General features: G+C 42.5%; 1 protein-coding gene across 1 annotated transcript; it reads left to right on the forward strand.

Annotated features, from left to right (window-relative positions):
* Positions 1–11125: 11125 nt before the first annotated feature.
* LOC100191752 (putative DNA primase large subunit) lies at positions 11126–17281 on the forward strand. The gene is made up of 20 exons (NM_001137179.1): positions 11126–11371; positions 11447–11508; positions 11931–12034; positions 12145–12226; positions 12319–12378; positions 12477–12531; positions 12995–13014; positions 13114–13197; positions 13279–13343; positions 13627–13675; positions 13759–13806; positions 13910–13999; positions 14085–14144; positions 14231–14290; positions 14867–14941; positions 15014–15099; positions 15670–15763; positions 15853–15960; positions 16066–16145; positions 16892–17281. Exons 1-19 carry the CDS (start codon positions 11230–11232, stop codon positions 16096–16098), a joined length of 1377 nt encoding a protein of 458 aa, NP_001130651.1. The 5' UTR covers positions 11126–11229; the 3' UTR covers positions 16099–16145; positions 16892–17281.
* The last annotated feature ends 9314 nt before the right edge of the window (positions 17282–26595 follow it).

A 26595-nucleotide genomic window follows, 5' to 3' on the forward strand; every position in this document is an offset into this window, starting at 1 on the left:
CCACGTGTCCCGCGCAGATCGCGCGGCTGACCGTTGGCCCGGCCGACCGTTGGCTCACCGGACAGTCCGGTGCACACCGGACAGTCCGGTGAATTATAGTCGTACGTCGCCGGTGAATTCCCGAGAGCGGCCACTTCGCTCGAGCCAGCCTGGCGCACCGGACACTGTCCGGTGCACCATCGGACACTGTCCGGTGCACCACCAGACAGTCCGGTGCCCCCAGACTCAGCAGAGTCTTGGCTGCTTGAGCCAAGACATTTCCAATTGGATTTTTCCTGTTTCCAGCACTTAGACACAACACATTAGTCCATAAAACAATGTACTAAGTCTGAGAAACATACCTTTCTCCTTGATTTTTACTTTGTCCACCTTTTTACACTTTGGCACTTGTGTTGGACATTAAATCACCAAAATACTTAGAAATGGCCCAAGGGCACATTTCCCTTTCAAGGAGGACACATGATAGGTCAGGTGGAGTCCCGTCGTCGCACGTGAGGACCAATGAGTTGGGAGAGGCTCGCTGCTTGCGGAATATATCTAGCGAGAAGTTGTAAGGGAGACGGCGAGATGCGCGGAGGCGGTTTGTGGCTGCTGAAAGCTCTCTTGTGGGTTTTGGTGGTTTGGATGACAACCCAATTAAAGGACTAACAAGTGTGGTAAGTGTTGAACAGGTGCTTAATGCAAAGCTAACAGGGTTCAACATAAGTGAACAAGTGTGATGGTCCAAAGACTGGATTATCTATAGATAATGGACATCACAAGTAAGATGGACATTGCTTAAGTGAGACTTGGTGTGCGTAACTCAGAGACAACCGATCAAGCCAAGGATGGAGGCAAGAAGAGCTTCGAGGTATCGAGTGCACGGGAGAAGGTCAAGGAGACCAGGAACCCAAAGCCAGGGGTGAAGAAGAAGACTTGCAAAGTCAAGGTTGATCGAGTTAAGAAGACTTATGGTGCATCAAGGATCACTACATAAGGCTCAAGATCAAGCTCGAGAAGTGAACGGGGGTTGGGGCTCAGATATGTCAATCTAGATCAAGTCAAGTTGACTTGATGGTTTAGAGTCCAACATCGACCTCAAACAAGCCAAATTGGGTAAAACGATGAAAAAGGTTAAGTATGTAAGGTTTGAGTGTTCAACCATTTTGCATACACCTCTTACTACAAGTTTGGTGCTTTGGTTTGCTCTCTAACTCTTTCTGTAGAGAAAGTACCATTCTGAGCTCTGCTGGAGGAGAAACAGAAAAGCTAGGAGAAGAACAAGAAAGATGTAAGTTTCTAGGACTAAATCAATTGGATTATACTCTAAATGTGTTTGTTTAAGTCTCAGGAAAATCCTCCCAAAAGTTGAAGTCAAACGGAGAAAGAACGGAGGAAAAAGCACTTAGTGTGCTGTTGGCTGGTGCACAGGACAGTGAATAGTAGCTGTCCGGTGCACAGGACAGTGAATAGTAACTCTGTCCGGTGCACAGGACAGTGAATAGTAACTGTGTCCGGTGCACATGACAGTGAATAGTCGCAACGTTCGGTGCACAGGACAGTGAATAGTCGCAGCGTCCGGTGCACAGGACAGTGAATAGTAGTTGTGTCCGGTGCACAGGACAGTGAATAGTGACCTGTCCGGTGCACAGGACAGTGAATAGTAACCTGTCCGGTGCACCAACGGCTAGCTGTTTCAGAGAAGGAAACTGTCAATCAGATCCGTTACTGTTCACTGTCCGGTGCGCCACCGGACAGTCCGGTGCACCCGCAACCAGGGAAGGCTGGGAGCTTCCAAGTGAAGCTCTAACGACTCCTAGGCCATTTGGGGCTATAAAAGGGACCCCTAGGCGCCTCAAACAATAACACAAGTGCAGCCAACAATTGTATACATCACTCGGATCGATTCTCTCTCTCCCTCTTGTGTAAATCTCTCTAGTTTGTGTGAAGGCAAAGTTATAAGCCTTTAGAGAGTGGAGAGGTGCTGCAAAGAGCTAGAGCAAAGTCTTGAGCGCATTGTTACTCTGCCGGAGTGCTGTCAAGAAGATTGTAAGCAGCCGCGGCTTTATTGTAACCCAACTCAACATAGTGGAAGGCTCTATCTGTCATACTGACAGATCTGAGCAAACGGAGGAAGGAGTTGAAATAGACTCCAAGCCCAGGTGTGGCTAACTTCAACGAGGACTAGGCAAGCATTTCAGGCTTGGCCGAACCTCGGGATAAATCCCTGTGTCTGTGTGCTCTGCTCTGTGCTGTGTGCTGTTTCTCTGTCTTATTTGTTGTTTATACTTGCACTTCAATATTTATATGTGGTATAAGCTGTCTTTGAAGTGCAGGGTATTTTAAGACAGGAACTTCAATTCTGTTGCAACCTACTCGAAGGGTCCTTCATTCCACTGCAATCCAGTCTTCGAGTAGAGTAAGAATTTCCAGTTATAAAGTGATTAATTATTATTCGCCTATTCACCCCCCCTCTAGGCGACATCCAGATCCTGTTCCAAGGCATAGGGAACTTTCAATTGGTATCAGAGCTAGGCCTCTCCAGTGTGGGCTTAGCCGTCCGGAGATGACGATGTCGTCACAAGAGGTAACTCTAGAACTTCTTTTAGGCGATGGTTCTAATTATAAATCTTGGTCTGTCTCTATTTATAATGCTTTCATGCATATTGATCCTGATTTGAGACAGATCTTTAGTAGAAGTATTTTTCCCTCTAATATTAGTAAAAACCCTTCTAATACTGAACTAAGATGTCTATCTCTTAATCACCATGCTTGCAACATCTTAGTTGACTCTCTTTCTAGAGGTGCTTATTTTGCCATCATGAGTAGTGATAGTGATTTATTTGTTGATGCTCATGATCTATGGACTAGAATTAAAATAAAATATTCTGAGTCCAATTGTACTACTTCTACTCCCTATGTTGCTTGTGGTACTAACCTTTCAAAGGGAGAGGAAAAACGATGGCAACCAAACGATGAATCCACCTCACCGACAGGTTTGTCTTCCACTAGTTATAAATGTCTTATTGCTAACAATGATAGTGGAGACGAAAGCGATGATGAGGAAGAATATGAGGATGATAGCGAGGATGAGTCTTCATCACCACAAGGTACATTTTCCTGTATTGCTTCCACTAATAATAATGACAGGGAAAATGAGACCGGTGATGTGGAAGAAGAGGAGATTCGCCGGTTCTACACCAATCTCAACAAAGAAGACAAAGTGCTCTTGGTTAAGTTGTTGAGTAGGAACAAGGAACAAGGCGAGACGCTTCTTAGGCTAGAGGAGACTCTCATCAAAACCAACGACAGCCTGGAGAAGATGACCAAAGAACATGAGGAGCTAAAGTGCTCTCATGATAATTTGGTCCAACAGTATGAATCTATTTTATTTGAGCAAAGAAATAATCATGATGTATTATCTGATGTTGCTCAACTTAAAACTGAGAATTCTATGCTTAAGAGTCAAGTAGAAATGATAAATTTAGAAAAACTTGCTCTAAGTGAAAAATATGATATGCTATCTTATTCTCATAATGAATTAGTTGATGACCATATCATGCTTAATGTTGCTCATGAAGTTATAATTTCAAACTTAAATTCATGTGAACCTCATTCTTGCACATGTGCACATTTAGATAATATATCACCATGTGCTAACCCCTGTTGCTCAAAAGAAAGCAAATTTTTGAATGAGCATCAAGCTGCAGGATCAAAAGAAAGGAACAAGAAAGCAAAGCAACTAAGGAGAAGATGCATTGCTCAACCTCCTCAAGATATCCACGGACGTGTGGTGAAGAAGCTTGAGACGGGAGAAACCGCAGCAAGTGTTAAACTCCATAAGAAGGATGTTCCTAAAGCAATAAATGAAGAAATCAACATGAACAAGGAAAAAGGTAAAAATTCAATTAGTCATGTTGTTTGCACTGATCATCTCTCTATGTCATCCAAGAGCAAAAAGGGAAGAGGAAAAAGGAGGTGCTTCAAGTGCAAGGAATTAGGTCACCTCATTGCGTCTTGTCCACACAAAGACAAGGATGAAGGAATGAGGAGATGCTTTGGATGCAACGATAAGGACCATATGATCACTTCATGTCCGCTCATGAAGAATCAAAGACGTGCACCCTCCAAGATGACCCTCACTAAGCAAAAAGACAAACAACAAGTGTCAAGTCAGGTTGAGCGACGCTTCTGCTACATGTGTGGTGAGCATGGTCATCTACCTAAGGTATGTAAGAAGGGTAAGGTTCCTAAACAAGTAAATTTATCTCAATCTTATTCGCTTAGGAGACCCAAATCATACACTTGTGCTAGATCAGTAATGAGATCACCTAGAACTAGCACAACTGCTATTTGGGTACCAAAGGCCCTTTTAGATGAACGTTATGGACCCATCTCGAGATGGGTACCAAACCGTGCCAACTAGACCATGCAGGTGCCTCGAGATGGACTGGAGACCCTGGGAGAGCTTAAGATGGTTAATTCAAACTCTATGCTTAAGCTATCAATTTTAATGTCTATTTATTGACCCAAGGTTGAATTATTGTGCAATACTAATCCCATGTTCATCTCGAGTTAAATAAGTTGTAGATGTCCTTGATCATTATTGGTGAATCAAGCGAAGGACTTTGATGAGAATCTGCAACTTGCTCTCCAAAGGACGGTAACCGTGTATCTTAAGTGCATTATTTCTAATCAGCATTGCTTTTAAGTTGGATTGTCGTGCTATACCTATCCTTGGAGTAGTTATGCTTTTGAGATTGCTTGTGTTGAATATCTTTCAATTAATGATCCATGATTTTCAAGATCATAATCATGTTTGCTTAATCGTAACTGTGTGCTTTATAGGGAATATCTCTTGAATCATTCAATGGGTAGCTTTTCATTTGATATATCCACCATGACTAACTCTCTTAGTGTATGTGGATAAACATGTATCTTTTTGTAAGTCATGCTATGTGTTTTTTTAATGATTAACCTATGTGCAAGCATGATAGTTTTGTTTAGTCCATGTTCACATGATTACTTTGTCTTGGTACTCTGTGTATACCAAAACAAGAAATCCATGTTGTGACTCTAATGCACCCTCTCGAGCTATGAGGTGCATGAGCAAAAGGAGCCCTAAATTGGTGACAACAGGTGCTCTCACTACACACTACCTAAAAGAATGAATCTCATGGCATTCAGGTAAAAGGCAAAGGTATGGAGAATGGAACTATGCAATTTCATTGAATATCTTGAAGTTTCGTTGATTGTGATCATAGCTATGTTCTTGCCTTTCAATTGGTAGTATCTTGGCTTAGGTGCTTTATGCTTTAAAATGTTGTTTCCTTTGGTGTACCTAAGAAAATACTTCTTAATCATGGTGTGCTTAGACATTGTGCTTTATATGTATGATCTTGTCGTTTTTCAATTGGTATATGTGTTGCAATGATCATCATGTGTGAAGCGTGCCTTGGTGTTTTTAAATGTTATATATCATGAGGCATGCATTGTTTCCACTAGTCATAAGTTGTATTATCTCATCTATTCAATTGGTATCTTTTTGTGATGTAATTGATATATTATGCCTAGACCAAGGTATGTTTCCCCTTTACTTCTGAGGATGCTAGAATGTGCAAGGTGCAAGTCATTCAAATACTTGATGCACAACTTTAGGGGGAGCACACATAACTTGTGTCTTTTGAGACTAACTGTTTTTTGAGTGATCCTATATAGTCTCAAGGTGGAAAAGGGAAGATGAGCAAGAAATGGAGCGATCAGGACTTGGGTACCTCCACAAGTCGAGTAATTGGTATCTAAAGTTGTGAGTAATTACGTATTTAAAGGTTGCTCGTGCTCTATAATAGTTGGTGATCCTAGATGCTTATCTTTAAATATCATGGAGCTATGACAGTGATGATTTTTCAATTGGTAGCCTTGGTAGTGTGCTTCAATTGGTATCTTTTGGTAATCACTAGAATAGAAGCTTCATCTTGTGCCACAATACTATAACTTGTTCTAAGTTTTGTATCTTAGCAACAAGAAAAGGTCAGGATAAAGGATCAGACATAAGTGTAAAGGAGCTCCCTAGAGATAAAACTTTCAAGATGGAAATCTTGAATTGATGACAAAAGGAACTCCGCCTACTTAGATGGAAAGTACACCATAACATGGTAAAGGTACAAAAGGAGGTATTGACCTTTTTGCGTATTTGTACCTTAATTTTTCTCCAATGCTTGTGTTGCATATGTTTAATGTGTAAGGGGGAGTAATGTTAGAGTGTTGCATTTTCCCTGCTTAATACCCTGCTGTCCCTTGACATCATCCTATGTTCTTGCTTGAATATGGTTTTGGTGTTTGATGTCAAAGGGGGAGAATTTGTGCATTAAAGCTTACCTCGACCTGAGAGGAAAGCTTATCTTAAGGGTGAAGATTAATTTTTTGTGTGCTAAAGGACTCAAAGGGGTTTCCTTGAGTTCCTTTGATCTTAAAGAAAAATGTGTTAGTTTGTTGATAATACTTATCATATGCTTCTTGTTGTATTATATGGTGATAATGCAAAATTAGTGCTTCCATTGATATGAATCAATTGGTATCTACTGTGTTTATCCTGTGATAGATATTCATGTGGTTCTGGCGCTTTAAATCGGTATCTTAATGGTGAATAGTGGTAGGTTGATATTCCTATGGTATATTTATTTAATTGGTGTTTAACTCTGATTCTGTGCATTTGTGTGTTATATGCATCACGGTTTGATTCTTCACACAATGCATCCCACAGGTGCTAAGGTGTAGCAATGCTTCGAATTAGCCTAAGTATGTGCATTTTGGCATTTAAGGCCAAAGTTAAGATTTTAATGTAAGCACATATTTAGGGGGGGCATTCTATAAACTTAGAATTCAAAATTTGTGCTTTAAATCTTATTGTTGTGTAAGCTTTAATTGTGTTGCCATCAATCACCAAAAAGGGGAAGATTGAAAGCTCTCTTGTGGGTTTTGGTGGTTTGGATGACAACCCAATTAAAGGACTAACAAGTGTGGTAAGTGTTGAACAGGTGCTTAATGCAAAGCTAACAGGGTTCAACATAAGTGAACAAGTGTGATGGTCCAAAGACTGGATTATCTATAGATAATGGACATCACAAGTAAGATGGACATTGCTTAAGTGAGACTTGGTGTGCGTAACTCAGAGACAACCGATCAAGCCAAGGATGGAGGCAAGAAGAGCTTCGAGGTATCGAGTGCACGGGAGAAGGTCAAGGAGACCAGGAACCCAAAGCCAGGGGTGAAGAAGAAGACTTGCAAAGTCAAGGTTGATCGAGTTAAGAAGACTTATGGTGCATCAAGGATCACTACATAAGGCTCAAGATCAAGCTCGAGAAGTGAACGGGGGTTGGGGCTCAGATATGTCAATCTAGATCAAGTCAAGTTGACTTGATGGTTTAGAGTCCAACATCGACCTCAAACAAGCCAAATTGGGTAAAACGATGAAAAAGGTTAAGTATGTAAGGTTTGAGTGTTCAACCATTTTGCATACACCTCTTACTACAAGTTTGGTGCTTTGGTTTGCTCTCTAACTCTTTCTGTAGAGAAAGTACCATTCTGAGCTCTGCTGGAGGAGAAACAGAAAAGCTAGGAGAAGAACAAGAAAGATGTAAGTTTCTAGGACTAAATCAATTGGATTACACTCTAAATGTGTTTGTTTAAGTCTCAGGAAAATCCTCCCAAAAGTTGAAGTCAAACGGAGAAAGAACGGAGGAAAAAGCACTTAGTGTGCTGTTGGCTGGTGCACAGGACAGTGAATAGTAGCTGTCCGGTGCACAGGACAGTGAATAGTAACTCTGTCCGGTGCACATGACAGTGAATAGTAACTGTGTCCGGTGCACAGGACAGTGAATAGTCGCAGCGTCCGGTGCACAGGACAGTGAATAGTCGCAGCGTCCGGTGCACAGGACAGTGAATAGTAGCTGTGTCCGGTGCACAGGACAGTGAATAGTGACCTGTCCGGTGCACAGGACAGTGAATAGTAACCTGTCCGGTGCACCAACGGCTAGCTGTTTCAGAGAAGGAAACTGTCAATCAGATCCGTTACCGTTCACTGTCCGGTGCGCCACCGGACAGTCCGGTGCACCCGCAACCAGGGAAGGCTGGGAGCTTCCAAATGAAGCTCTAACGGCTCCTAGGCCATTTGGGGCTATAAAAGGGACCCCTAGGCGCCTCAAACAATAACACAAGTGCAGCCAACAATTGTATACATCACTCGGATCGATTCTCTCTCTCCCTCTTGTGTAAATCTCTCTAGTTTGTGTGAAGGCAAAGTTATAAGCCTTTAGAGAGTGGAGAGGTGCTGCAAAGAGCTAGAGCAAAGTCTTGAGCGCATTGTTACTCTGCCGGAGTGCTGTCAAGAAGATTGTAAGCAGCCGCGGCTTTATTGTAACCCAACTCAACATAGTGGAAGGCTCTATCTGTCATACTGACAGATCTGAGCAAACGGAGGAATGAGTTGAAATAGACTCCAAGCCCAGGTGTGGCTAACTCCAACGAGGACTAGGCAAGCATTTCAGGCTTGGCCGAACCTCGGGATAAATCCCTGTGTCTGTGTGCTCTGCTCTGTGCTGTGTGCTGTTTCTCTGTCTTATTTGTTGTTTATACTTGCACTTCAATATTTATATGTGGTATAAGCTGTCTTTGAAGTGCAGGGTATTTTAAGACAGGAACTTCAATTCTGTTGCAACCTACTCGAAGGGTCCTTCATTCCACTGCAATCCAGTCTTCGAGTAGAGTAAGAATTTCCAGTTATAAAGTGATTAATTATTATTCGCCTATTCACCCCCCCTCTAGGCGACATCCAGATCCTGTTCCAAGGCATAGGGAACTTTCAGCTGCGTAGGCACATCCTTATCTACGACGATGCAAGAAACAGATGGGCAAAACACATCACTCACGTGCTGGAGTCTGTTTGATTTGTTCCCCGTTGCGGGGGAGACGACGCGAGTCTGTTACCGCGGGAGCTCGCACGATGCAAGAAAGCCACCGAAAGGAACAGTTGGCTGGGCGAGGGGCGCGTGCGCGGATGGAGGGAGAGGGAGTCATGGTAGTGCTGTGTTATACAGAGATTAGTGTTATATTAACTTGTACTAGTCGGTTATCCGTGCGTTGCGACGGCTCACAATACCCACGTAAATTATCCACCAAAAATACCTCAGAATTTTTTATTGGTTGTCTCCACTCTTTGCATAATATTTTTTATGAACTTACGGGTATCATAGGCAGTAAATCAGAGACCCCTATCCCTCGCCTCCCCCACTTTCAAGGTTTCGTAGAGCAGGAGGGGAAGAAAAGAGGCGGTCATACTTATTCGTTGCCGGAGAAGGACACGACGAAGACCTGGACATCTGGAGGCGACATATGTAGTATACCGCTAGATATATAGGGAGAGAGCACGCACGCGGAGAAAAAAGCCCAGCCGGAGCAGCTCCAAACCAAGAGGCACCCGCACCAGGCGTCAGCCCGAGAAGGGCGAGAGAATGCGAGTATCTTCCTAGCCCTGGACCCGCCGAAGCAACACAACACCACCACCAACTCCGTAGCATATGCCGACTGCTGCCACGCTACGGGCCTTAGTTGTCCAATATCTTAGACCTGGACTCCTCATCGCTAAGATAACCTAAGCGTGACAGGCGCCACCATGTCCTCTTCGACGGCACGCACGGAGAAAGACTAGGAGTATGACCGACTCGCCTCGTAAGCGCGTCGATGAGCGTCGGTCGGCTCTCGGCTGCGACCGTGGGCAGCAGGTTGGGGAGGAAGAACAGGACGAAGGCTGGGAAGACGAACAGGACGTCAGACGACAGCAAAAACGATGGTGCACACATGATGTGAAACATCATCATGGGCGTGCAATAGCCACTACGCGAGTCGGTGTCGGGGCTGGTGTCGGACGAATACGGGGAGGAGACACATGTTCCTACGCCCTCTACCGAGAATGGAGTGACGCAGAGGTGTATGCATGAGAGGAGAGAGAAAAAAGTAGAATGACGAACGAGGTGGTGGCAATTGAGACGAGGATCATCATTATCATGCGGAGGTATAGATGACCAAATGGACCGTGTCTGGCGAGCCAGCCCGAGACACGACCCATTTAATAGTGTCTGCTTGCCTGAGCCAACCCAGCACGAGCGGCGTGCGGTGCTTGGACCGTAGACTCGGCCTATAGTGCTGGCCCGACTCGACACGATTATTTTTTTATTTTTTAAAAAATCATATATATACATATGTACAATTTATATTAATATTATAAATGCTTGATCATGATGTTTTATTGGTTAGATAGCTTCAAACCCCACTTGATGGCACCACTTTTTAATATTTTATGTTAAATTAATTTGGAATAAATATATGAATTTTTTTGTAAAAAATGACGCGAGAAGACATGTGTTTACTGCGCTTATAAACATCATGATCAAGCATTTATAAAACATCATGATCAAGCATTTATAAATGATGATCATGATGTTTATAGATGACCAAATGGACCGATAAAAATGACGCGAGAAGACATGTGTTTACTGCGCCAGTAAGTGGGGTTTGAAGCTATCTAACCAATAAAACATCATGATCAAGCATTTATAATATTAATATAAATTGTACATATGTATATATATGATTTTTTAAAAAATAAAAAAATAATCGTGTCGAGTCGGTCCAGCACTATAGGCCGAGTCTACGGCCCAAGCACCGCACGCCGCTCGTGCTGGGTTGGCTCAGGCAAGCAGACACTATTAAATGGGTCGTGTCTCGGGCTGGCTCGCCAGACACGGTCCATTTGGTCATCTATACCTCCGCACGATAATGATGATCCTCGTCTCAATTGCCACCACCTCGTTCGTCATTCTACTTTTTTCTCTCTCTTCTCATGCATACACCTCTGCGTCACTCCATTCTCGGTAGAGGGCGTAGGAACATGTGTCTCCTCCCCGTATTCGTCCGACACCAGCGTTAAAATGCAGAGAAGTAGAGACTTGACACAGACGAACCTTTCCGGTATCGCGGCGGGAAAAGGAGGTAGTTTTCCCGCCAAGGCGCTCCCAAACTCTCCTCTCCCGCCGCCCCTCCTCTCCAACAATTTCATCCCGGCAACAAGCGCCTCCCGCCCGCGCGACCTGTGGGCTGTGGTCTCCGACGACGCCCGCGCACCACCGTCAACAGGCGCCGACCGCTACCCCCGGCCGGACGAGGATCCGCTTACTGCGCAGCCTCCGACGCCGCATGGAGATCGTGCGCTCCCACCGGCAGGTTGCCGCCGCAGCCGCCGGTGGCGGCGCGGGGGCCCTGCCGACCTACAAAGCGGCGCCGCAGCTCGAGGTGCGGCTGGAGGAGTTCGAGCTCTTCGCCATCGACCGCCTCCGAGGTGCGGCATTTTCCTGGCTAGAAAAATGCACCCAACCTGGCTTCCTTTCGTTACTTCCTGCGCTGTGATGTGCAGTTCTCAAGGGGATTTCGGATGGACTCTCACGGGGGAAGAGGCCGGAGGAGGTGGAGAAACTGGTGAGCGATTCTCATCTTTGCTGTTCATGATCTTGGTGGGAAATTGTAGGAGGGAACTGTGTCTGGAGCATATTTCTGGTGAAAATCTGGATTTTGCCAGCAGTAGTAGGCGAAGGTTCCAGGGATTGCTGTTTTGTGTGTGGCTAGGATCAACCTCTTTGTCTAAATTGGATTTCGCTCTTTTGGATGTGCGTTACCCGAAATCCTAAATTTCTGTTCATGCTTAATTGCTTATGGGCTTCGCTATGGTATAATTTTTGTAGCTAGAATTTTTACTTTCTCCTCAGAATCATATTGTAGTAAGATAACATGGAAGGTTTTGGAACCCTAGACCCTAGTTATGTACTTAGCATTGCAGCACTCTGGCATCGGTCTAAATTTTGTTTCAAATATAAAATGCCTTATTCTATTCTGCACTTCAGGTCAATGAATTGTGGAAGACACACATGGGGCACCAGGATCCAGCAGAGACTTTGAATAAGGATATAATATCACACTTTGTGCTCCGTCTTGTCTACTGCAGAACGTAAGCTTAATATTCGAACGTTTATATTGTCTACATATATTGGCTATGGTGGTTCACTTGTGGTTCTTTTGACCAACTCAATGGAAAGCTGTATTTTATACAACACACAGGGAAGAATTGCGGAAGTGGTTTCTCTCCATGGAGACTACACTTTTTCGGTATCGCTTTCGGCTTGAGAACCCTGAATCACAGGTGATTTTCTATAAATTTATCATAGAACTGACAAAGGAAAACAATTTGTGTTTATGCTTTAACTGTTGCTTGTTGCACAACATCTGTTTCAGAGGATGCTTATGACTGAGTTTCAACTGCCATACAAAGCATTGCCACACTCAGAATTCGAGGTATAGACTTTGGCATCTTCATGGTTAACAATGTACAACTGCAGCGTTTGGCTTTTTCCTGTTTGCTTTGCAAAGTGATTTTCTTTTTTGTGTTCTAGGCTGTGAAAGACAAGTTGAGCCAAGTTGCACGTTCCATCGGTCAATCTGCAAATGGTATGCATCATTTGATATTGCCACTATCTTCCATTCAATTTTATTGCAGAATGCTGTTCCAACTGGTTACAGGATAGGATGCTTCTCTATGATTCTTATTTTTGTGCATCATGTAAACAGTTATGTAAAGCAGCTTTTATTTTTGCTATGTTGTTTCCCTTAAGTCATCTGGATAGCTCAAAACTTTGTAATAAAAACAGGCTGTGTGCACTTGAAGATGCTGCTCGGTTTTCTATAAAAAATTCTAAGCAGTTAACATACTGAAACAGCAGATTTACCATAGTGACTGAACTTCAGGTTAAAAGAAATGTAGTGCAGTTTGCAATGTACAGAACAGTCATTTGAAACTTTTACTCTGATAAACCTTGTCATCAACTTTCATCTGTTCTTTTGCTTCATTATCTGCTTTCGTCTTCTTTTTCTGGAAGCTAAATTTATTCTGTATCTTTTCATTTTTTGGCAGTTGATCATGTGTTCTTCAAGGTATGGACACTTGTTTTAGCTATTTATCCCTTTTCCATTTATATCTTTTGTTCTGTGCAAAAATTAATTCCAAGTAAATCATATTGTAATCCAATTAAGGTACCTTTTGAACAAGTTCCTGATCTTGTTGCCAGCCGCCGGGTATTTCTTTCAAAAGGCTATGCTTATGTGGCGATGAATCAGGTTTGCTGTTAACTCGTGAATAAAACTTTCAATTGTTGTTTGGTTGATGTCCTTTATCAACATACCTATACAATTCTGTAGGTGGTTTCGCTAGTGGTTACTCAATTCCGCTGCAATATTTCAAAGGCACTTGCTTTAACAAACAGGTATATGGTACGCTAGTTTTACTTTGCTCGTACTATGGGATATGTTTTGAAGCCTTCTTACTTAATTCTCTGTAGGAAATCTCTTGTGGCTTTAGATATAATACCTTTGCTATTTTTCGTTTGGAAATAATCAAATACTTAATCACATACTTGCAGAAAGATCATACTTTGAAAGTTTCCAGTTCTTTCTATGACATTTATGAGCGCAGTTGGCATTAAGCTCTAAACTGAGTGCTCACTGGTCATATTAAGCTAAGACATGTGTAATTTGTATAATGTACAGAAAATGGTCAGCAACCATTAAAGAACAAGAAAAGGACAGGTTGACTCCTGTGAGTTATCAGTGTACCGCTTCCCACCCTTTCTTTCAGAACCTTTTTTATATCCTCTGTGATGCCTAATTTTATTATGACAGATTGTCGAAGCATTAAGCAATGCTTATTTTGGACCCGATTACTCCCAGGTATGCTCTCACCTATGCAGTTATGCTTAACTTTTCTGAGATTTAACTATGTTTTCCTCTAGTGCTGTTGCCAGCTGAATTGCTTGACTTGTTTTTCACACAGCCAAAGGATGCCGTTGACATATCTCTAAAGGATATTGACCAACTGGCTAAAAGTTCTTTCCCTCTTTGTATGCGGCATATGCTTGATAAGGTGAGGTACCTTAAATGTTCCTCTAGATATACATATCTTGCAACCAGGTGTCTTAGTGTTTTCACTGTTTTCATTTATTTTGCAGTTGAGAGAAAACCATCATCTGAAGCATGGGGGTAGATTGCAGTTTGGTCTTTTTCTTAAGGTAATAATTGAATGAATTAGAGAAAAACGTTGATACATATGTACCTAAAATGCCACATTAATTTATTTCTGGAAATTACGATCCAGGGTGCTGGACTAAAGTTGGAAGATGCTCTTGCATTTTGGAGGGCGGAATTTTCTCAGAAGGTATATATATTTTTTGACATAAACACATGTACTGTGTCATGCAAGAAGCATGTTACAGCATCGTTCTATCATATTAGCAGTGTACAGTGAACTAATATGATCAAAGATATGCAAAATTAAGGAGCTCTTTTTCTCAAGGATATTAAACTGTAAATTTTCCCCAACGGGCTGTTTAGATCCCTTCATTTGAGGAATTATAATTTACTTAATAAAGTATGTTATTTGATATTCCACTACTTTTCGACGTTTAGATATAAGTCTATCCCAAATTCATAAGATGCCGGGGTGAAAATTGATTTTGTGTATCACTAGTCTATGTTTCTACTCTGCAACTTATATCACTCTCTTTGGCTCACTCCTCTATAGTAGATGTAGCATATAAATATCTCTTCCATGTGGCTAACAGCAGTATACAAATATGTTTTGTATAAAATCATATTAGCTTAATCGATCTATATCTAAATTACGATTATTAAAATAGAATTCAATTCTAAGGATCCAAACGGTGCGTAAGTTGAACAAGCAAGTAATCACAATTTCTGTTGCCTCACTTATGTTGTATTTTCTTTGGATAAGATTGGTTCTGAGCGGTTCGACAAGGAATATGCCTATAGCATCAGACATAATTATGGAAAAGAAGGAAAACGGACAGTAAGTCCCTCCTCCATGTGTAACTTGAAATTGCAACGGAATTATTACTTACTCTCACACATGCTACTCCAGGATTACACTCCATATTCATGCCAAAATATCATATCTGCAACACCTGGTGTTGGAGATCACCATGGATGCCCGTTTCGACATTTTGGGTACAATTTCACCCTTAGTTTTCTATAGATGGGTACTATGCGCTTATTATTTAGATAGGTGCTCTGAACTTTCTGTTAGCAATATCAGTTTGCATTTCTGATCCTTTTTTCACTAGATTACTCCTGAACTTTGAGGGGGAAGTAAGATCACATTTGGAAACTAGAAAATCTGAATGGAGCAAGAGGCCTCCAACTTCTAGTTTTTTCTGATTAAAAATGACACCCAACAAAAAAAGCTTAATGTACCAAAAAGAAGTCATGCAGTTATGAATGAGAAGTTAATGTTTTGTTTACTCATTTGGTACCCAAGTTGAACCAAATAGTACAATACTAAACTACCAAGCAGAGAAATGAGACATTTTGTCCTATCCTGCCAATATGGTTTCATCTAGTCTCATCCATACTTTTCTATTGTATAGTTTTAATTTCTTTCTCGATTATGGTCAACAGCTTCTGTTGTGATGTCACTTGGCATGTCAGTTTGTGATGTTTCAAGATAAACATGATTCTACCTTGCTTTGTACCTGCTGTTTGCTCCAAGCATTTGCTTCTGCTTTACTGTATCTGCAGCGAAGAAAATTTGCGGGCAGCACTCAACAAAATGGGCGTTGGTGGGCATGCATTGGAAGAGATAATAGATAAAGTGAAGAACAGGCATTACCAGGTGCTGTGCTTCATTGCCATGGGCTTAACCGAGCAATATGATACCCTTGAACTGACTGGTTTATCTGTCATAATGAATTAATTATACAGCTAGCTTGCACATTAACATTTGAGACCACACACGGTGTCTCCTGTGATTCTGGAATCAACCATCCAAACCAATATTTCAGTGAAAGCCAGAAAGTTCTGCGGGCCAAAGTGAGTGCAGTGGTTTATTATACACTTGACATTTGTTCTTACGTTCTGCTGGTTCTGTCAACATGAGTCACTGTTCCAATTTAACATGTGTGGCTCAATGCACAGAACCAGAAAATGGAGAGCCAATCAGCAACCTAAATTGTATTGCAGCTGGAGAAACTATGCATCTTCAAAAATCTTACCAGGTCTTGACTCCACCCAGCTTTTGCTCTACATTTTCTCTATGTTAACCACAACTTGTTCATGATTTGATGCTTTTCTAATGTGCAATGATGGACACAAGACATGCTGCGCTCCATTTTCTGTTTATGGCATATGTGGTTTATACCTCTGCTGAATTTTCTTTTGACTGCCATCTTAATTCCTGCTGAATTTATACCTCTGCTGAGTTACACTGGTTAGGCCGTTCAAGTCCTGGGGCCAAAGAAACCCGGTCACCATGTTCAAAGCCTGGCATTCTTCTTAATGCCAGCATCTTTCCCCCTTATCTGGTTTCTTTTAATTCCCTTCTCACTTCCAGCAGTTTCATTAGATATTTTCTTTCCCTTGTTTTATTGGAACCATGTCACATCCATTCGACAAAATTCATTTTTTGAATGATTTAAAATGCCCCAGAATAGTGTATTATTTATTTTATGTATGATATTTTTGTTTTGCCCCATCCAAGGTTGCCCTTTATTACTGGATTTGCTTATATTATTCATACAGCTCTGAAGTTTAAGGAGGCTTTTGTTAAATGTGTGCGACCTTGTGACCGTCAGTTTTTAACTGATTTGCTGGTTAAAAGTGTCATTTCTGTACATCCATTTTTTTTATCAAACATGTGATTTGGTGCAGCACGTGAGATTCATCACCACAATTTTCATTCATAAACTCCCAAATTTTATACACAAGATACTATAAGCCCACTAATAATCTTTTGGTCATGCAGCAGGTAAGCACTGAAGCAATATTCATCCTTGAAGCCAATTATGTTATCATTACTGATTGTTGACCATTGGCGTCTACCTGGAATATTGTTGCTTCCTGCTGTTACCAAATTCCAGCTGCTGGCTTGGCCTAAAAAGACCAGGCTCCAGCTGTTAGCTGCCATGCCCTACCCAAGTGATGGCACCACACTGTACACTAGAAGTAGAAGTGTTATCTAGTGCTGCGAACAGCAGCAGGTCAAATGCGTGTGTACATGTAATTCTCCGAAGAACCAAGAGTGAACATTCTGAATTTGATGGGATCAGCTGTGCTGTTATGTTATTGCCAAGATCTTTGGGTAGAATAGAGTTCTTTACTTCTGATTATGCCCATGTATTCTTTTTAAGTGACTATAAAAGCTTTGCTGTAATTCTATTAGAAGAAAAAAAGATAGGTTGGTCTAGTTAGGGCTAGTTTGGAAAATTAAACCCTAAGGAAAAAATTAAACTAATTTTCCTCTCAATCCTTGTAATCCTGGGGGATTTAAGTTTCTAGAAATTTGGACCTAAAAATTTGACAATTCAACAAACAACTAAACACAACATAACACGTTACCAATCAACTAGACAAGACAACTAAATGCATGCAAGTGGTGAGCAAAATCAAAATTGCACTTGTGGCAAAGTTTTGCACGAAAATGAGTGACATCTGGGAACAACTGCTGAGAAAGTGTGGCGCACCATAGCTATGACATTGAATCAAAAAGTTATGACAGCGAATCGATGGCGGCACAATGGATCCGATGGAGAGAAGGGTAGCGAACGGAGGGTAGGGAGGGGGATGATAGGAACTTTCAGGGCTTGTTTGGGAGTAAAGGTAATGGAGTGGATTGGAGGGCATATAATCCTCCACTATTCAATTTTAGATAGCAAGGGATTATAGTCCTATCAATACCCTTCATTCCACTTGCTCCCAAACAAGCCCTCAAGCGGCGGCGGGCTCTCGTGGGAGCAGCGACGACGAGATGGGTTGGCGAGTGGTAAACCCTAACACGAGGGTCACGGGGTTGCTTTTCTCTCGACGCGGCCTGATGCCCGCTTCTTAGTAACTGTTTTGGGCTGGCTTCTCTAGGAAGCGTGGCGCGAAAAAGCTGAGCGAGGAGTCGCGCGTTCGGCATCGTGCTTCGCTTCTGGCGGCTAGAAGCCACCAAGAAGCTGTTCCAAATGGCAACAACTGTTATGGAAGCAGTCCTTCTGTGCAAGCGTGCAAGCAAATCATCTGATCCATTAGATTATGATCCAACCACAGATATAATCATAGTTTGTTAGGGGTTTTTTTATAAAGATTATTGAGCTGGTGGTGGAAGGGTTTAAGTGTTAAATGTGACATACGGTTGGATCACGATCTAATGGATCAGATGGTTTGCTTGCACGCTTGCACAGAAGGACTGCTTGCATAGCAGTTGTTGCCGTTCCAAATAGGGGCTCTCTCTCTCTCCCTCTTGATGAATGAAGAGTGTCGCAGTGCGACTAGAAGTCTCGCATTTTTCGAGGACAAAAGAAAGAGTGGCGGGGGCCACTCCATGGTGTGTCAGCAACTTGGGGCCCACACATCATTTGCAGGGGCAAATCCAGTCATTGCTACTTTGCTTGCATAGTGGATTAGCAGTGTAGCACAAGGGTGAACCGTGAACCGGATCTACGCGGGCTCCAGCAGCGCACGAATCCGGGCCAGAGCAGCATAGAATCGGGAGGCCTGCTGGATTTGGGCCCTTGAAAGGTTAGATAGAATTTGTAGAGTGCCATCCGACTCTGCTTTTGTTCTTTGAAAAAAGGAAAGTAAAAAAACATAGCAAGCGGTAGTTGAACCTCAAATCTGGCATCTGAACGGCCGGACGATTCGGCCATATGATTCGGACAGTCCAGAGCTCGGACGGTCCACGATAAGATTAATTTAGATTGGAGTCTATAATACCCTAAAGTCATATTTGAAGTAATTTAGGATGTTTACCTCAAAATTAAAATACTAAGGTTGTGAATCAAGGGATTAAATGAAAAGTGCCTATTTGGGGTTAAGTTATTCCTTTAATTGAAACCTATACCTTGTGATACTTTTTGAGGAAGTATACAAAAGGGTGGCCTAATAAAAATTTCATGATCATTTATAAAAAATAGACATTTAGTTTTGAAGGAAGTTATTACTCATTTTATTTAATAATTAGTATAAAGAGGGACCCCAATTAGTTAAGTGTGTATTACATCTCAATTAAGTTCTAGGGCATTTACTTAAATAACAGAATACTAATAGTAAAATAAAAATATATATTTTTGCATCATGTTGTATTTTGTTTTTGCATTCAAATATGTGAATATCAAAACTAGATTTGAACTTGAAAATAAATTAAAAGACAAAAGGTATACCCTTTTGGTGAGATAGAAGAAGGGAGATGATGAGCTGTGTCTGTTGATCCGACCATGGACGCTCCAGATTAGAAGTAAGTATACCCTTTTGGTGAGGGGATCTGAGCCGTGTAGATGGGATTGAGACGCCGTTAATCCTCGATCCAACGATCACATGCACGTACTGATTCATTAAAAGGTTAGATCTAATCTGAGCCATCGATCAACAATCGGACGGTTCACATCTCTACGTACCCCTTCGACATGGTCTTTTTGTTAAAAATCCTTGAGACTTTTACAAAATAAACCTGCCATCCTAGATCTATTGAAAGTGTTTATGTATGGGTCCTGGGTTTCACAGTTTAGCCCCTGGAAACTATTTTAGGTATAAAAAATAATATTTATATGTCCAGAAACTTGTAAATTTCATAACTCCATCGTTTTAACTCTGTTTTACTCTGTTCCAGTTGCGTTAGCTTCGTAATAAAATTGCCTATGTAGTGATGACATTATTTGCACCATAAAACCTATCTTTATAAATAGATAGTGGTTTAGCCTATTATTAGTAGATTTATCCTTCTAACCAAAGTTAAATTGGTCCATGACGATAATTGACTGAAGTATGATTTCTAATCAAATTATAATCTAGATTAAAGTTGAAATAATTATTTAGAGTATATTTTCTCATATAATGTATACTAACCAATTTATAATATAGTTTAATATTTAATCACATAGGTCTTCCATAAACCATATTTTTTTAATTGCAACTCAGAATTTAGTGATTCTAGAAGCCACGTCCTCGTAGCAGCGCGTAGAATATTCTTACGTTGTTTGTTCTCATGGTTGGTGTATTGTTATTTTTATGTACTTCTTGTCTATTTGTTTGTATTGCTATGAGTAGCAGCGAGGTTACGAGTCAGCAAAGACTAGCTTGGAGAAGTACTTGGGATCTCGAGTCTAAGGCAAGTTGTGCCCTTGATCACTTTTCTCTACCTAATAATGTTCATATTAATCACTGTGACATGCTCAGGTTAATTTAATGGGACCTAATAGGTTTCCCTAGTATTGTTTATCCCACACCTTACAAACAAATGAACTATTGGGTAGATTTGCTATTGCTTTACCTGTTTTTGGGATTAATGCTATACTGAATTATGATCATGTTCCATTATTATTGTTGGTTTATTATTGTTCATGATAAGATCATTATGTTAATTGGAACATGGAGAACCACCCGGGAAAATAGTGCTACCACAAGGGTGGTATGGGACACCCTTGGCTGATTAATTAGGAAAGCTAGTGGAGGAATACCTTACCCGAAAGGGGCAAGGGCGGTAGAGGAGCTGCCTGTATAGGGAGGTTCTCGGGTCCATCATGCTGCGATGTATTTTCGGACGATGGATTCCTATATCACCTTTCTTAGAAACCGTAGCGGGTTTTCTAAAGCTAGTAAAACTTTGTAAATGTCTCATAGTGCTACCCTGCCCCGTCTCCTCGGTAGAGATGTATGGGATTCATGACCCTGTGGCAAATGGGTAACACAACTTGTGGGTAAAGATGCGTAACCTCTGCAGAGTGTAAAACTGGTATATCAGCCGTGCTCACGGTCATGAGCGGCTCGGACCCTCACATAAGTAATTTATGGAACTAAACTTAATTTGTCATTATCATTGCATTGTGAGTGTTATTATTAATTGTGACCTCTTATTTATTTGTGTTGGTATCTACTTATACCTAGTAATTGCTAATAAAATTTTGACCAACTTTAAAAGCAATGCTTAGCTTTAACCATCTCCTTTGGTAAGCCTTACAGTTCACATGAGCCTCACTGTAAGTGAGCTCATGCACATTATTCCCCATAACTTGTTGAGCGATGAATGTATGTGAGCTCACCCTTGCTGTACTCACATCCCCCAGGTCAAATACAGGTACCACAAGATAAGGAGCATGAAGGATGTCACAATGAGTTCGTGAGAGGTCTATACCGCCATCTACCAGTCAACTATGGTTGCTGGATCGTCGTCTTCGTATGATGTAATTATTTAGTTATTTTTTACAGAACTCCTATTATATAGTAAAGATGTGACATTCGTTTCTGTACCAAGAGTCATCATATGTGTGAGATTTGATCCTAGCACACATTTGATTTGCGCCCGGGTTTGAACCTTAAATTCGGGTGTGACAGAGTCCTTATCTTTTGTGAGATTATCTAATATCTCATGGATTTTGCTAGCTTCCTATAACACCCTAAATCCATTAATTGAAATCAACCTTGTTGAATTTACTAATTACCAATTTGAAAGTCGCCTAGAGGGGGGTGAATAGGCAAAACCTGAAATTTATAAACTTTGAACACACACTTTACTCGAGGTTAGGATTAGGAATAAATAATAGTGAATTCAGAGTGCGGAAGATAGTTCTTCTTGCTATGAGTTGCTCAATCAATGCAGATACCTTTGGGAGCTAACTCAAACCAATGTGAGCAAGAGGACTTCTAGTGAGAGGGAAGAGGGATGAAACAAATCAAATAGTGAAGATCAACACAGATGGACACAACGATTTGTTTCCCGAGGTTCTTCTCCAAAGAACCTACTGCCCGTTGAGGAGTGAGAGCACCTAGAGGGGGGGGGGGGTGAATAGGTGATCCTGTAAAACTTCAAAACTTAAGCCACAAAAACTTGTTAAGTGTTAGCACAAGTATGGCCAAGTGGCTAGAGAGGAGTCAAAACACAATAACCACAAGAAATCAATCACAGAGATGACACGGTGGTTATCCCGTGGTTCGGCCAAGTACAAAAACTTGCCTACTCCACGTTGTGGCGTCCCAACGGACGAGAGTTGCACTCAACTCCTCTCAAGTGATCCAATGATCAACTTGAATACCACGGTGTTCTTGCTTTTCTTTTCTCAATCCCGTTTGCGAGGAATCTCCACAACTTGGAGCCTCTCGCCCTTACAAAAGATGTTCACAGAGAATCACGAAGCAAGGGAGGGATTAGCAACTCACACACAACACAAAGATCACAGCGAATACGCACACACAAGACCCAGACTTGAGCTCAAAAGACTAGCACACTAGAACGGAGCTCAAATCACTAGAATATCGAACAAGTGTGCAAGATTGATGTGTGAGTGATCAAGAGTGCTCAAGGAATGCTTGGTATCTCCCTCCATGCGCCTAGGGGTCCCTTTTATAGCCCCAAGGCAGTTAGGAGCCGTTGAGAACAAATCTGGAAGGCCATCTTTGCCTTCTGTCGTCGGGCGCACCGGACAGTCCGGTGCACACCGGACACTGTCCGGTGCCCGATTTATTTCCATAAACAGCGCAACCGACCGTTGCCGACCGTTGCAGATCTGGCGCACCGGACAGTCCGGTGCACACCGGACAGTCCGGTGCCTCCTTCCGACCGTTGACTCGGCCACGTGTCGCGCGCCGATCACGCGGCCGACCGTTGGCCCGGCCGACCGTTGGCTCACCGGACAGTCCGGTGCACACCGGACAGTCCGGTGAATTTTAGCCGTACGCCGTCAGCCAATTCCCGAGAGCGGCCTCTTCGGCCGAGGCAACCTGGCGCACCGGACACTGTCCGGTGCACCACCGGACACTGTCCGGTGCACCACCAGACAGTCCGGTGCCCCAGACCGAAACAGCCTCTTGGCTGTACACGGCCAAGTCTTCTCTTCTCTTCTTCTTTCTGTTTCTAACACTTAGACAAGTATATTAGTACACAAAACCAATGTACTAAGACTTAGAAACATACCTTAACTTGTGATTTGCACTTTGTTCATCCATGGGCATATTTTCACATTTAAGCACTTGTGTTTGCACTCAATCACCAAAATACTTAGAAATGGCCCAAAGGCACATTTCCCTTTCAATCTCCCCCTTTTTGGTGATTTATGCCAACACAACATAAAGCAAGTGGAACAAGTGCAAAACTACTTCAAATAAAAACTAACTTTGAGTTTTATTCAATTTTGACATATATGGATCATCCTTTGCCACCACTTGGTTTGTTTTTGCAAATCAAACTCAAATCTCTATCTCTAAGTCAAACACACATATTGAAGCATAAAGAGAGTCATTCCAAAGAATTTGACCACGGATTTCAAAAACTCCCCCTTTTTCCCATAATCAACATTTCTCCCCACAAGAAGCCAACTTTTGACAAAAGAGACAATACAAGAGTTTTGACAAACCAAAAGCTCTATTATACTTTTTCAAAATTTCTCAAGTGGTAGCTGATCCATTTATTGCTTTGGCCTTTATTTTCTCCCCCTTTGGCATCAAGCACCAAAACGGGATCAATCTTGGCCCTTTTAACCCCATTGCCTCACCAAAGTCTTCAATTAAGAGCAAATGGCAATAAGATTTCATGAGATGAACTTGGAATTTGTTACCCTCTCATCGGAGTGCAGTGGAAGTCTTTCATGGTCCAAGTCCACCTTTCCCTTTCAATTCACCGTCGAGACTAAATCAAGCAAACTCAAGCAAATGGTTAGTCTCAAAGGGTCAAGTTGTAACACATCTCCCCCTAAACATGTGCATCACCTTGCAACGGACTTGTGAGGTCCAGGGAGTGTTGGTACAACTTGAGCACCATAATAAGCAACAAAATGCAGAATGAACCTGATCAAATGCATAAACACATGTATGCTACAATTCAATCCAAGTTCCGCGAATCTAAGACATTTAGCTCACTACGCAACCTGCAAAAGGTCTTCTCATCTAGAGGCTTAGTGAAGATATCGGCTAGCTGGTTCTCGGTGCTAACATGAAACACTTCGATATCTCCCTTTTGCTGGTGGTCTCTCAAAAAGTGATGCCGGATGTCTATGTGCTTTGTGCGGCTGTGCTCAACAGGATTCTCCGCCATGCGGATAGCACTCTCATTGTCACATAGGAGTGGGACTTTGCTCAGATTGTAGCCAAAGTCCCGGAGGGTTTGCCTCATCCAAAGTAGTTGCGCGCAACACTGACCTGCGGCAACGTACTCGGCCTCAGCGGTGGATAGGGCAACGGATGTTTGTTTCTTAGAGTTCCATGACACCAGGGACCTTCCTAAGAATTGGCACGTCCCCGATGTACTCTTCCTATCGACCTTACATCCAGCATAGTCGGAGTCTGAGTATCCAACTAAGTCAAAGGTAGACCCCTTTGGATACCAGAGCCCGAAGCAAGGCGTAGCAACCAAATATCTAAGAATTCGCTTCACCGCCACTAAGTGACACTCCTTAGGATTGGATTGAAATCTAGCACACATGCATACGCTAAGCATAATATCCGGTCTACTAGCACATAAGTAAAGCAAAGAACCTATCATTGACCGGTATGCTTTTTGATCAACGGACTTACCTCCTTTGTTGAGGTCGGTGTGTCCGTCGGTCCCCATCGGAGTCTTTGCGGGCTTGGCGTCCTTCATCCCAAACCGCTTTAGCAGATCCTGCGTGTACTTCGTTTGGGAGATGAAAGTGCCGTCCTTGAGTTGCTTCACTTGGAACCCAAGGAAGTAGTTCAACTCGCCCATCATCGACATCTCGAATTTCTGCGTCATCACCCTGCTAAACTCTTCACAAGACTTTTGGTTAGTAGAACCAAATATTATGTCATCGACATAAATTTGGCACACAAACAAATCACCATCACATGTCTTTGTAAAAAGAGTTGGATCGGCTTTCCCAACCTTGAAAGCATTAGCAAGTAGAAAGTCTCTAAGGCATTCATACCATGCTCTTGGGGCTTGCTTAAGTCCATAGAGCGCCTTAGAGAGCTTACACACATGGTCGGGGTACCGTTCATCCTCGAAGCTAGGGGGTTGCTCCACGTACACCTCCTCCTTGATTGGCCCGTTGAGGAAAGCGCTCTTCACATCCATTTGGTACAACCTGAAAGAATGGTGAGCGGCATATGCTAGCAAGATACGAATGGACTCTAGCCTAGCCACAGGAGCGAAAGTCTCCTCAAAGTCCAAACCTGCGACTTGGGCATAACCTTTTGCCACAAGTCGAGCCTTGTTCCTCGTCACCACCCCGTGCTCGTCCTGTTTGTTGCGGAATACCCACTTGGTTCCCACGACATTTTGCTTCGGACGAGGCACCAGTGTCCAAACTTCATTGCGCTTGAAGTTGTTAAGCTCCTCCTGCATGGCCAACACCCAGTCCGGATCTAGCAAGGCCTCCTCTACCCTGAAAGGCTCAATAGAAGAGACAAAGGAGTAATGCTCACAAAAATTAGCTAATCGAGATCGAGTAGTTACTCCCTTGCTAATGTCACCCAGAATTTGATCGACGGGATGATCCCTTTGAATCATCGCTCGAACTTGGGTTGGAGGTGCCGGTTGCGCTTCTTCCTCCATCACTTGATCATCTTGTGCTCCCCCTTGATCAAGCGCCTCCACTTGAGGTACCTGTTCGTCATCTTCGGTTGGGGGATGCACCATAGTTGAGGAAGAAGGTTGATCTCGTTCATCTTGTTCCTGTGGCCGTACTTCTCCAATCGCCATAGTCCGTATAGCGGCCGTCAGAACATCTTCTTCATCTACATCATCACAATCAACAACTTGCTCTCTTGGAGAGCCATTAGTCTCATCAAATACAACGTCGCTAGAGACTTCAACCAAACCCGATGATTTGTTGAAGACTCTATACGCCTTTGTATTTGAGTCATAACCTAATAAAAACCCTTCTACAGCTTTGGGAGCAAACTTAGAATTTCTACCCTTCTTCACTAGAATGTAGCATTTACTCCCAAATACACGAAAGTACGATACATTGGGTTTGTTACCGGTTAGTAGCTCATACGACGTCTTCTTGAGGAGGCGATGAAGGTAGACCCTGTTGATGGCGTGGCAAGCAGTGTTAACGGCTTCCGTCCAAAAGCACTCGGGGGTCTTGAACTCTCCTAGCATCGTCCTCGCCATATCGATGAGCGTCCTGTTCTTCCTCTCTACCACACCATTTTGCTGTGGTGTGTAGGGAGCGGAGAACTCGTGCTTGATCCCTTCCTCTTCAAGGAACTCCTCCACTTGAAGGTTCTTGAACTCGGATCCGTTGTCGCTCCTTATCTTCTTCACTTTGAGCTCAAACTCATTTTGAGCTCTCCTGAGGAAGCGCTTGAGGGTCCCTTGGGTTTCAGACTTATCCTGCAAAAAGAACACCCAAGTGAAGCGGGAAAAATCATCAACAATAACTAAACCATACTTACTCCCTCCTATGCTCAGATAGGCGACAGGTCCGAAGAGGTCCATGTGCAGCAGCTCCAGGGGTCTTGAAGTGGTCATCACGTTCTTGCCGTGATGCGCTCCTCCTACTTGTTTACCTGCTT

The sequence above is a fragment of the Zea mays genome, chromosome 10 (genome assembly GCF_902167145.1).
Source record: "Zea mays cultivar B73 chromosome 10, Zm-B73-REFERENCE-NAM-5.0, whole genome shotgun sequence".
Lineage (NCBI taxonomy): Eukaryota > Viridiplantae > Streptophyta > Magnoliopsida > Poales > Poaceae > Zea > Zea mays.